Genomic DNA, 13,673 nt, shown 5'->3' with positions numbered 1-13,673 from the left:
ATATTTGCTACTTTTTGCATTCCTACTAAAAAATTGAATAACAAAATTAATAAGATACATGTTTAACCATGTAAGAAAAAACTGTGAAGAACTTTTTTGGTCTCGCACTTGTATAAAGATTGTCGTTGATTACTCATACTCGATAGACTAGCTCACCCCGCAAAGTGAACGCAGGGCTGATTTCTCTGCCTTGTCCCACACAAAAGTTTGTCCGCTTACAATTTTTTTTACTAAATACAATAAAAAAAAATTGCTAATGAAAAATTGAATATAAAAGAATTCAATCAAAATATTTACTATTTTTTGCATTGCTATAAAAAATGAATAACAAAATTAATAAGATACATGTTTGACCTTGAAGGTGTGAAGAACTTGTTTGGTCTCCCACTTGCCATAAAGATTGTCGTTGATTACTTATACTCAATAGACGATATTGAGATATGGGATCAAATATGCACAGTTTATATATGGGATATACCAAGTGTCAGTATGAAGTCTATTATCTCTATGCTCGCTTATCTTCGTACATGAAATTTTGTTTTACTTATGGTTCTATATTTCCTAGTGGAATGAAAATACAAAGGTGACAAGTAATAAGATTATGGAGGGCAGAAGGTCTTCTCTAGGAATGACAATGTCGACTGGCTTACAACGCGAGGCTGATTTCTCTGCCTCGTCCCGCACAAAGGTTTGCCCGCGTACAATATTTTTAATAAATGCAATAAAAAAATTGCTAATGAAAAATTGAATATAAAATAATTCAATCAAAATATTTGCTACTTTTTGCATTGCTACTAAAAATTTGAGTAACAAAAATAATAAGATACATGTTTGACCTTGAAAGAAAAAATTGTGAAGAACTAAAGAGTAATAATTTGCGCAGAGGAGGAAGGAAGTCCAGTGGATGAGAATCAGGGCTTGCTAGGACAGATGGAAGATAATGGAGATGAGGAGGAATAAGAGAGGGAATATCGCCAAATGGATTTGTCCATTTTTTCTGCTGGAGGTCTAACACAACCGCATACCATGAAGCTACAGGGGACCATAAAAAATAGTCAAACAATGGTGTTAATTGACAGTGGGGCTAGCCACAATTTTATCTCGACAGAGTTGGTCAAACAGCTGGGATTACGTGCTGTGAAGCTCGGATACGGCAAAAATCACGTCGTTACCGCTTCCGACACGGGTGCGCGGTGGGTGCGTGCATGACGCGGTGTCGGACGCACCTGCCTGGGCCAGATACGGCCCTCTTCCAGGACATGTCGGAGGAGACGCGGTCCACTCCTTCGACACGGTGGATGGCGCGCGGTCCACTCCGGGAACACGGCGGACGGACACGGTGCACTCTTTAAACCCTTATTTCACAGAAAATCTTAACTAAAATCTCAAATAAAATCCTTATTTCACAGAAAATCTTAACTAAAATCTCAAATAAAACCCTTATTTCACAGAAAATCTTAACTAAAATCTCAAATAAAACCCTTATTTCACATAAAATTTTAATGAAGATGAATAAATGTAAAAGTTAAACATTATGGTTTACATAAATACATCTTTTTTTTATACCATTTTTATAAATGTTTTTCTTGATTTTTTTCATATAACAAAATATATTACTACATTTTAATTTATACATAGCCGTGTCCCGTGTCCTATAATTTTCAATTTAGTCGTATCTCCGTGTCCGTGTCGTATCCGTGTCTGGGCTTCATAGATTACGTGTGGAATCCATACCAACCTACAACGTGAGACTGGAGATGGCCATAAAAAAAAAAGCAAGTGGATGTTGTCCAGATATAGAGGTATACCTGGGAGATTACATGATCAATGAGACCTTCTTCCTATTTGAGTTGGGAGGTGTAGACGTGATTTTAGGGGTGGCATGGCTGGCAACGTTGGGGGAAGTATAAAAATAAATTGGAGGACGTTGACCATGAGTTTTTGCATAGAAGGAGAGAAAGTGCACATCAAAGGAGATCACAAGTTAGCTAGAACTTTGGTAACATCAAAGGCACTAAAAAAAGAGAGGGAGATTGAGGCAATGTCCCTTGTATGGGGGATGGAAAGCGCGGCCCAGTCTAGTCCAAATCAGTCTGAGAATAATCGGGAGCTTGCAGAATTTACGCTGGAGCAGACAACAGATTTTGGACAGAGTGTTGAGGAAGTATGAGGGGGGTTTTGAAGAACCCAAACAACTACCTCCAGCAGAGAAATTGATCATAAAATCCCTATTAAAGCATGGGTGGACCATATTAATGTTAGGCCATATCGATACCCATATCTACTGAAGTTAGAAATAGAAAAACAAGTGGAGGAAATGATGAAGAGTGGGATAATCAAGCCTAGCAATAACCATTATTCTAGTACAGTGATACTCGTTAAAAAGAAGGATGGTAACTAAAGATTTTGCGTGAATTACAGGGCCTTGAACAAAGCGACTATTCCGGATAAGTTTCCTATTCCGGTAATAGAAGAACTATTAGATGAATTGTATGAAGCACATTTTTTTTTCTAAGGTGGATCTGAGGACAGGATACCATCAAATCCGCATGCATGAATCGGATATACCTAAGACCGCCTTTCGTACCCACCAAGGACATTATGAAACGTTGGTTATGCCATTTGGATTAACTAACGCACCGACCACGTTTCAGTGCACAATGAATGGCATTTTACAAGAATATTTGAGGAAGTTTGTTCTGGCCTTCTTTGACGACATTCTGATTTATAGTAAAACATGGGAAGAGCACCTGGAACACCTGGATCAGGTTCTGAAGACACTGCAACAACACCAGTTCTACGCAAACTATAAGAAATGTGAATTGGGCAAGCAGGAGGTGCAGTATTTGGGACACATTATCTCAAGACAAGGGGTTCAAATGGATCCTCATAAGGTTTCGGTCATCTTGCAGCGGGCAACACCTAAATCCTTGAAAGCTCTAAGAGGATTCATAGGACTCACGAAGTACTATAGGAGGTTCATATACAACTATGGACATTTGGCTAGGCCCTTAACTCAGCTGCTTAAGAAGGGGAATTTTGGGTGGACAACAGAGAGCATGGAAGCCATGCAGCAATTAAAGACAGCAGTCATGACCACGCCGGAAGTAGTGGAAGAAGAAAATCAACAAGACCCGATGTTAAAGAAGATTGTGGAGGAGTTAAAAATCAATATGGAGACACACGAAAATTATACCCAAGAGAATGGAAGATTACATTATAAGGGGCAGATGGTGATATCAGGGTCGTCAAGTTGGATACCCAGGCTACTGAACGAGTATCACACTACTCTGTTAGGGGGACACGCGGGAATTTTTCGCACCTATAGAAGAATAGGTCAATCTCTGCATTGGATGGGCATGAAAAAATCTGTCAATGACTTGTCCAAGCATGTGTGGTATGCCAACAAAATAAATATCAAACGTGCTCACCTCAAGGCCTACTTCAGCCACTGCCAATTCCAAAAACAGTGTGGGAAGAGATAAACATGGACTTCATTATCAGACTTCCTAAATCAGGTAGGAAGGACGCAATTTTGGTGGTAGTAGATCGTCTAAGCAAGTATGGGCACTTCATTGGGCTGAAACACCCGTATTCAGAGAGAACTATCGCGAAGGTATTTGTGAAGGAGATAGTACGATTGCATGGTATTCCATCGTCGATCGTAAGTGACAGGGATTCAACTTTTCTAAGCTTGTTTTGGAAGGAGTTGTTTAAGTTGCAGGGGACAACGCTGAAGATGAGCACGGCGTATCATCCCGAAACGGATGGTCAAACCGAAGTTCTGAATAGAACACTAGAGACGTACCTACAGTGTTTTAGTTCGGAACAACCAAAGATGTGGGCGACGTTCCTTCCATGGCGGAGTATTGGTATAACAATAGCTTTCATGGGGCGACGCAATGCACACCCTTTGAAGTAGTGTATGACCGGTCACCCCCTTCGTTAGCACGCTTTGTGCCAGGAGAAACTATGGTAGAAGCAGTGGAACAAGATTTGAGGAACTGGGATGAGGCTTTAGACCAACTTAAATTTCATCTAAGAAGGGCACATGATCGAATGTCTCATTTTGCCAACCGCCATAGACGACCATCTCCAATTAAAATAGGAGATATGGTCTACTTGAAGATTCGACCTCATAGGCAGTTGTCCATGCCCACTCGACTGCATCCAAAGCTGGCAGCCAAATACAATGGGCCTTTTCCAGTTGTAGCTGCAGTAGGGCCGATGGCTTTTAAACTCCAACTACCTGACGCAGCTCGAATACATCCGGTGTTCCATGTATCTCAACTAAAGCTAGTTGTAGGGTGGCACGAAGTTCAACCTGAATTATCGAAAGAGTTGCAAGGACAGGCGCAAACATTCCACAAATTCTAGTGAAATGGAACGAGGGGGATAAGTACACAACGACATGGGAAGATGTGAAGATCATCTAGGACTGATGGAAGAGGGCCAAGCACAACCTTCCATGAAAGGCAAGAGCCAAGTCAAGAGCGTCTAAGATCAAGCTAAGAGCGTCTAAGATCAAGCTAAGAGCGTCTAAGACCAAGCTAGGAGCGTCTAGGACAAGAAGGCCAAGCTAGGAGCGTCTAGGACAAGCTAGGAGTGTCTAGGACAAGCTAGGAGCGTCTAGGACAAGCTAGGAGCATCTAGGACAAGAAGACTTGGATCAAGCTATGAAAGGGAGAGTGTCATACTAGCACATATTCCGTGAAGGCCCATCAAGTGTAGTTTAGCTTTAATTAGGGTGTAAATAGCATAGCCATGTGGACAAATGTTTATTTTTCTGCACATTAGAATTAAGGAGGAGTTAACCTTGATTAGCTAAAGGTTTCTAGAAGCCTTCACTAATCCAGGGACGGTTTTGTGAAGCCATGTGCACCCATGTGCTCCATGTGCCTCACATTTTCATTTCATTTTGCTTACATTTCATTTGCACTTAGCTTAACATTTACGGCCTCCCTAGCCTATAAAAGGAGATGCCTATCACTTGTATTTGGAAGATTAATTGAATAGTGAAATGTTGCCAAAATTGTGTCATTCTCACTCCTTGCCTAAACTCTCTTAGAAATAGGCTTTTAATCTTCAAACCCTCACCTCCAAAGGGAGTTGGCCGAACCACTCCCATCTTCCCTACCTTTCATGCACCTTCAAGGTCACCACACCTCTTAGGAGGACCTTGCCCACTCTCATCCATAAGCTTCCGCACTATCTTCTATAAACATCTAAGAAGAGCTCCTTGAGAATGTCATCAAGGACTAGTTTCCCGAATTCAACCTTGAGGACAAGGTTGTTCTGTCCGAAGGGAGTAATGTTAGGACACAACATAAAGGAAATAAGGAGAGAGTTTGGAAAGTGTATCATAGGAGAAATAAAGGGTAGGTGGTAGTTAGTGGTTAGGAAGGGTTGGTCTTTAAATAAAGACCAAACGGTTTGGGGCAAGAGGATGTTTTTGTGAATTCAGTTTGTTACAGGATAATTTATGTGGAGAAGGAAAGTTTGTTTCCTTGGTTGATATTCGAATACAGTGTACAATTTCAATAATACAAGGGTCATTCAGTTTCTTTCTGTGTCTTTGTGGTGTATCTGTTCCGGATAATTTTTTTAATTTTTTTAATTTTTTTTAATAAATGCAATAAAAAATAATCGCTACTGAAAAATTGAATACAAAAGAATTAAATCAAAATATTTGCTATTTTTTGCATGCTACTAAAAAATAATAATAAAATTCAATAATTATAAAAAAAAATTAAATATAAATTGATTATAATTGAATAAAAAAATTGAACTTATGTTTGCTACTATTATCAAACATCAATATTCTTTTGTTTCAAACATCAATCATTAATTCAATTGATAAAACATCAAACATCAATATTCTTTCATTTCCAAACATACCAAACATCAAACAACTACATTACTATCTTAAACATAGTCAATTCAAAATCATCAATATTCTTCCATTTCAATAACATTAAATACATATTAGTACATTCCTCATTCATTTCAATCCAATTTCCAAATTAAAATCCGGTTAAAAAATATAGAATAAACATATAATTAAAATTAATGGTTCAACAAATATGATCATCGTACAAAATAAATAGTCATCATACAAAATAAAATATGATCCTACTCTAACCATAAATAGGAGAAAAAATGATGGTTTAACTAGTTCATTTTAATTTGAAGAAATATTATTGACCTTTTTTTCTGTATTTTGAAAGTATTCAAATATAGGTGAACAAAGATGGTCATCGTAAAAAATAAATGTCATCATAAAAATAAAATATAATTATACTCTCACAATAGATAGGGAGAAAGAAATGATAGTTCAACTATTTCAGTCAAATTTGAAAAAACATTATTACCCAATTTTTCTTTATATATTTTGAATAACATATGTGATTAACCTAAGTACACAACTTTGCCTTTCTTTTGTGCGGGTCAGCGGGCCAGTCCCGCCTTGTTGTTGGCCCACACGAATTGTGGATTACACGGAATGAGCTTAAGTGAGGCGGATTGAATTATTGAGCCTGCTCCGTATATTTTGCTAGCGGACAGCAGGTTGGCCCGCATTGTCATCCCTAGTGTTAAAGTTAGTAAGTCAAATTCTATAATGAAGACTATTTCTCAATAAAGTTTTATTTCACACCAATAACATATTTATAAAAAATTGCATTCTTATACTTTTAATCTCTGTAGACATTATTTTCTTAGAATGGTATTAATAAGCTCTTATATCCCGTTAAAAGCATACTTTTTATATGATAACATTATTCTTCTTCTATCTATAAAAGTTATAATATTTTTTAATTTTCTTTTTAAATTTAGACCTTCTTCTTCTCAAATATTATTAATTATAAATTTTGATGTTTTATGAAAATACATGTTAATTTAATCATCTGAGATGCCTCCATTTTTTTTGTGTGCCTAAAACGTATTGTAAGGTTATAAATGAAATGTTTTATTTGTTTGTTATATATGAATAAGAGAGAAAAATCAATTAAACCATAGTATTGAAAGAGTTAAATGAAACAAACGCAGTGAATATAATTTTTTTAAATAATAATTTATACTGTGTATCTATTTTGGGAAATTCTTTAAATCTAATTAAAATTTATTAAAGGTTACAAAACTGTGAGAGAGAATTATTAAATACAAAATGAAACTTACAAAGTTTAATGATTTGAAATAACTTTAAGCTAATAATGAAAATTAAATTTAAAAAAGTATGAAGAAAATAATATAATCAGCATTCCAAATAGTCAATCATATTATTAAAAGCAAATTTAGTTATCTAAAAGCAATTTTAAAAAATAATCTATATTTAACACTGTACACTTGTACAATTGGGCTTCAGGTTTATAAAGAGAAACAAGTTGGGCTAACAATAAGAGTTTCTTTTCTCAACCCTGCTCTCTGACACCTCCAAATTTTTGTGTTTACTTCTTGATTATGAATGGACTCAAGAGAGTGAACACCCCCAATTGCCAATTAAAGAAAAAGGAATAATTAATTAAAAATAATAATATTTTAAAAAAATATATATATATATATAATTTCACAAAAGTAATATTAAAAGACTATATAATAATTATTATTTTTAAAAATTTATATAATTATTCTGAAATCGAAAAATGTGTTCAATTATTTATTTTATTAAACAAACAATAAATAAATTATTTTTTATTTATTAATAAGTAAATTTTTTCAATTAAAAAAGTAAATAATTTTATAACTTTTTAAATATTTTTTCTCGTTTTATAAGTAATTTTCTTATTTAAGTAATTATTTTATTTAAAAAAATATTACTCAAAAGGTAAAATGGTAAGAATTTGTGTACATCAAATCGTAGAATATTCTTTATTAATATTATAGATGTGTTTTATTTATTTATTTTATAATTAGTTTTAAATCATAACAAAAATCATTTTTCCTCATACTTTTATTTTGATCTTACTAAATAAAAATAATTGAATGAGCAAATTTTATTGAAAATGTTAAAGTATTTTTTTTACTGAAATTCGTTATTCAGAAAACTAATAAAAAAATTTATACTGAAATTATTATATTTGGAAGTTCTTAGTGTATATTATGTATTTATTTGATATATATATATATATATTAATAATTACAATTAATCTTATAATAAAGTAGGACCTATATTCCTGATTAAAAAACAAATAGAGTTTTAAATAAATGAAAATTTTGATCCGGCCCAATCCAAAACCCTATAAGTATATTTCTCCCAAATTAGGGTTTGCTGTCACAACCTCTATTTCTCATTCTGTGTTAGATCAGAGTCATCGCCGCCGTTCCGTTACTTCCTGCTGTTTCCAATCATGGCGACTCAGATGAGTAAGAAGAGAAAGGTCAATGGCACATCATTCGAAACACCACATCTTCTGTTTCAGTTTCTGTATTTTTTGTGATATTTTGTGTGAATTTAATATTTGAACTGTATTTATATACAGTTTGTGGCGGACGGAGTGTTCTTCGCCGAACTGAACGAGGTTTTGACCCGTGAGTTGGCGGAAGATGGTTACTCCGGCGTGGAGGTTAGGGTTACGCCAATGAGAACCGAGATCATCATCAGAGCCACCAGAACTCAAGCCGTCCTCGGTATGGGTGATTCTGGAACCTCTTTTACTTGGTTGAATCAAATGTTAGTTTATTGACTGTGGATTTTGATGTGTAGGTGAGAAGGGAAGGAGAATTAGGGAACTGACTTCAGTGGTGCAGAAGAGGTTCAAGTTTCCTGATAACAGTGTTGAACTGTATGCGGAAAAGGTCAACAACAGAGGCCTGTGTGCCATTGCTCAGGCCGAGTCTCTTCGTTACAAGCTCCTCGGTGGTCTTGCTGTTCGCAGGTATGTATAATTTTTAGCAATTTTATTCATTTGTATAATAATAATATATTTAAATTTTAGAGTTATCAATAGATATCAATTTTTGTTTTGGGTATTATGAATCTGTACAGTACTGCCTAATTATTTTGTTTTATTGCGGTAGATTGATTTAGTTTATTACGGAATTTCAAAATTGTTCTCGAAGGAATGTAGGAAACTCATTTTGTAAATTGTTTTTGGTTAAAAAGTTTGTTTTCAATTGAAGCGATGTGTTTCTAGATTCTTTTTATCTTGAAAGTAATTTAGCTACAAGTTTATTGTGAATTCTACCACCTACGTAAGTATATCTGCATTATTTTATTCTGAGATTAATTTGAGTTCTAGTTTATTGTAAATTTTTTACATCCTTATTAAGTATTTCTTTATTAGTTCTGATTATACCCTACCTCTGGAAGCAAAATTGATTTTACCTTGCCAAAACCAATCATTCACATTAATACTAGAATCATGTTTGACTGGTGGCAATGTGGATTGTTGTTATGGATTGGGGTTTTATTATTTTTATATTTTGGTTAATACACTTCATCTGCATCTATTGCAAAATTATAATATCCACACATCTTAAACTGTTTGTTTCAGGGCTTGCTATGGTGTTTTGAGATTTGTTATGGAAAGTGGTGCCAAGGGATGCGAGGTTTGTTTTATAGAATCAGTTTTATTGTATTTATCTATTATGTAATGGTTTTGTTATAATTGTTCTTTGATTTGAGCAGGTGATTGTCAGTGGAAAACTAAGAGCTCAGAGAGCCAAGTCTATGAAATTCAAGGATGGGTACATGATTTCTTCTGGACAACCTGTGAAGGATTACATTGATTCTGCAGTGAGACATGTTCTCCTAAGACAGGTTTGCTTATTTTTTCATAGATGCCTAATTGAATTTCGTTTGAAACTAGGATTTCATGCACTCGTCTTATTTTCTATTTCTCTTTCATGAAATGATGGTGCTGATGATTTTTTTTTCTTTGTCTTGTTAGGGTGTTCTTGGTATAAAGGTTAAGATCATGCTTGATTGGGATCCTAAAGGAAAACAGGGTCCCAAAACTCTCCTCCCAGATATTGTCACAATCCACTCTCCAAAGGAGGAGGATGAATATGCTCGTCCTGCTGCTGCCGCCGCTGCTGCTTCTGTTTTACCAACAACTGATATTGAGGTCCCTGTTGCTTGAAAATGTTTTAATTGCTCGACTATATTTATATTTTGAAATAGCACCTTGAGTATTTGATGAGGAAGACCCAGACAGATTTTTGTAGTTTCGTATCTTTTCTAGAAACTTTGTCCTTAAGTCCAAGTATTCAAGCATAAATTATTTTATATTGTCCCTCTTTCTGCTGTTTGAATTGTCTTTTTGGGTGTCTGTTATTTTATTTAATGTTAAAAACATTTTTTTGAAGTTCAAGTGAATTTTAGGAAGTGCAATGGAGTATTAGATCTCGTACAAGTTATAAAACTTGTCCGATATGTTATTTAGCGTTGAATTCTGCTGAAAAGCATCTTTAGCAATGAGAGAAAGGAGTACTTTTTGCTATCTTTATCTCTAACGAGGCTCTTATGACTACTTTTACTATTAATACATTAGGAAAAACCAAGTCAACTTTATGTTACCTTGAAGGTGCTTTTTTCACAAATGAAAGTGTCAAATGGTTTGGGTCCCATATAATGTCAATTTGCATCCTCTCCTACTATAGAAGGGCGAGAACAGCTTCTAGAGAAGAATCAAGTATTATTTGACAGTTTATATTCTATACGATCTAAGTTATTGAGATCAAGAATTAGATTGGAAAAGAGATGAGATGTCACCATTTGTTCAATATCAAGATCTTTGATATCATTAACACAAGCATTTGTATGTTCTAGGTTGAGGAAACGTAGAGTAACGAAGGGGTAGTTTGTATGTTCAGGTGGGAAGCAAAATATCTCTTTTCCTTTGCTTTTCATCCAATATCAGAGAAAAATATTATTGTTTTTTTAACTCTTTAAATCAATCTCCGGTTTCTATGTTTCTTTAGTAGCAAAGAGAAGGGAGAAGAAGAGAGGGAGAGAATGTGAAAGTTAATTTAAAAATCCGTCTAAAATTAATTTCCTTACAGAAAAAGCAAAATTTGGGAAACAGGGTATATATATATATATACACCCTGTTTTCTATTTGACAATTTTTAAGATTTTGTGAACTGTAATTTCTTATGGTACCTGGCTAATTTTGTATTATGAATAAGAAATTTGGAAACAGAAGTATATTTTAGATTACATAAATAGAATGTATTTATAATGTAACATATATTTTTAAATTCTATCATCTGAAAATAATTTAGAATTTTCTAATTATTCGTAGAGAAGCATGGTTGGACGAAGAAATGGTTTTTGTTTCTTATTTTTCAAAATCAATTTGATTGTGTCCTTCCACAAAGTAAAAATTGTTTGACTAACATTCCGGAGCATTTTCTACAATATTTGTTGATTTGAAAATCATCGGTAACTCTTCCATAGCGTATAAAAAGAAACAAATGATGATAAACATTACTTTTCAATTCATAACATAGGATAAATTTCAAATTTCTTTTAATCTTAAACATGAAGAATAATTTCGAGAATCATCAATACAGTCTATAATTCGTTATTCTTGTACTTATTTTTCATAAAATTATCAATAAAATGAAATGTCACACAAATTTATTTTTTTAAATGATTTTTTGAATGAACTTCACAAATTTATTCTGTTTGATCATTTCATTACTTTGTTTCCATAATTTGCAGTTAGACATACCAAATATTTAAAAACAAAAATTACACTAATCTCCGAAGTTTTTATACATTATACTAATGCAATTAATTATTTTTGAAATATCATACAAAGTTGTCAAAAAAATTAATACATTATACTAATGCAATTAATTATTTTTGAAATATCATACAAAGTTGTCAAAAAAATTATATACTAATGCAATTAATTATTTTTGAAATATCATACAAAGTTGTCAAAAAAATTAAAAGTAAAATGTAGATACGATTTATATATTATATAATTATAAATTATATTAATTGAAAAAAAAATTATAAGTAAAAGTATGTTTATTTTTTTTAACAGAAAAGAGAATCTTCTAACCTTTAATACGTTATATTTTTTAATTATTTTTTAAAAGTCTGAGGAAAATTACTTGAAACATTAAAGAAAAAAATTGTGCGCAAATTCAATATTCGTCAATGTAAAAGTTCCTTTTTATTTTAAAAGAGTAAAGTTGTTTAGTTTATTCTTATAAATAGTTTTACATATGTTGAAATGTAATATTATTAGTGTAAGTTGTATTTAGGGTTTAGAAAGTTTAGGTTTTTGTGTTGTTTTATGACAATCTATTAAATAGGATGTCTTAGAAATTTCTGAGATCATTTAAAACATGTTTTTCTTGAAAAAAAGTCCAAGACATTTTTGCTGATGACATTCAAAGAGTAATTTCTCTCACATAGATCAATGATTACATGATCTCAAATGTAGAAAAAGTTCGGGCTGCAGTAGAAAAAATAATTGAAGAGATTTTTGGTGGCTAATTCATTGGAGAATATCAACAAAATATTTGATCATGTATGTGACCAAATTTAGCTAGTGATCATATTTCTTCAATGGACAGCTTAGTCATTAAACTTTTTCAGATGCCTAACCTACTTGAAAATTCAACTGTGATATTGAAACGTCAAGAATGTTAGCACCACGAGGAAGAAGAAGTTGGTCGTAGCAACGAAAAAGGATGTCGAGGTCGAAGTGTGCGTCCTTAATGCAAGAAAATGTCCAAGAAAAGTGACTCCTTGCATGTTTTGCAGACAAAGTTGCTCATGTGTCTAAATTTGAAAATTTAGAATTTAAAATGCCGACTGAAGAGTACCAAGAATTTTTGAGATATAAGTATAGAAAATCAATTAATGTTGATCGATCCTCTTTAATGTGTCAAACTACATTAATCTGTGAAAGGTCCTAATCCATGAATTCTTGATTTAGGTGTCTCAGACCATATCTCTAGTCACACTTCTTCATTTTCCTCCTTTTTTTTTGTAAGAAAATCCTCCTCTTGTTATTGTTGCAATGGATATGGCATTTCAAGGAGTTGACCCATATTTTTTATCTCCTAAATTAAAATTAAATTATGTCTTGTTCATTCTTCACTGTCCTTAACATAGTATGGATCGTATGCTCTTATTTCATAATGCCTCTTCACTTAGAAAAGGTATAAATGTTTCTATTCCTCAGCCAAAAGGTTTTGGTATTATATGTCTATTGATGTTACCTTCTTTTAGGACACTTTTTTTTGTTGTTCTCTATAAAACATTGTTCATATGTTCAATATGTCCTTCTTGTACTTTTTCCTGATCCATTGATTATTCCTACTTCCCCTTAAACTTAATCTCAATCTTAAAGTGCAGATGACATTGTTCCAACATCTGTTCTCACATATCAATGTCGAACACAAATATCTCATTTATCCTTGACTAAAAATCCTCTTGACTCAAATCCTTCACCACTAAATTCCCAAACCATAGACCCCCTTCATTCTCCTAACTCTGATCATACTTTGCCTACCACTTGTAATGCATATCCCGTTTATAATTTCTTCAGTTATATCGTTTATCTCCTTCACATTCCAATTTTATTTTCTTCTTATCTATCATTATTGTTCCTAACAATGTTCATGAGGCACTTCATCACCCTATATGACAACAAGCCATGATTGATGAAATGCATGCACTTGAACAAAGTGGTACTTTAGAGTGATAA

General features: G+C 33.4%; 1 protein-coding gene across 1 annotated transcript; it reads left to right on the top strand.

Annotated features, from left to right (window-relative positions):
• Positions 1–8,265: 8,265 nt before the first annotated feature.
• Positions 8,266–10,225, top strand: LOC137837770 (small ribosomal subunit protein uS3z). The gene is made up of 6 exons (XM_068646890.2): positions 8,266–8,375; positions 8,478–8,625; positions 8,702–8,873; positions 9,492–9,546; positions 9,626–9,757; positions 9,888–10,225. The coding sequence occupies exons 1-6, from the start codon at positions 8,346–8,348 to the stop codon at positions 10,077–10,079; spliced, it is 729 nt and encodes a 242-aa protein (XP_068502991.2). The 5' UTR covers positions 8,266–8,345; the 3' UTR covers positions 10,080–10,225.
• Positions 10,226–13,673: the final 3,448 nt, after the last annotated feature.

The sequence above is a fragment of the Phaseolus vulgaris genome, chromosome 4, assembly GCF_051622355.1.
Source record: "Phaseolus vulgaris cultivar YP4 chromosome 4, ASM5162235v1, whole genome shotgun sequence".
Lineage (NCBI taxonomy): Eukaryota > Viridiplantae > Streptophyta > Magnoliopsida > Fabales > Fabaceae > Phaseolus > Phaseolus vulgaris.
The sequence above is the reverse complement of the archived record's forward strand: the minus strand, read 5'-3'. Positions and strand labels throughout refer to the sequence as shown.

Excerpts from the sequence above, each read along its gene's own strand:
- LOC137837770 (XM_068646890.2), top strand. The coding sequence starts at position 8,346 with ATGGCGACTCAGATGAGTAAGAAGAGAAAG. Across the intron at positions 8,376-8,477 it reads AGATGAGTAAGAAGAGAAAG|TTTGTGGCGGACGGAGTGTT; the intron begins GTCAATGGCACA and ends ATTTATATACAG. Across the intron at positions 9,758-9,887 it reads GACATGTTCTCCTAAGACAG|GGTGTTCTTGGTATAAAGGT; the intron begins GTTTGCTTATTT and ends TTGTCTTGTTAG.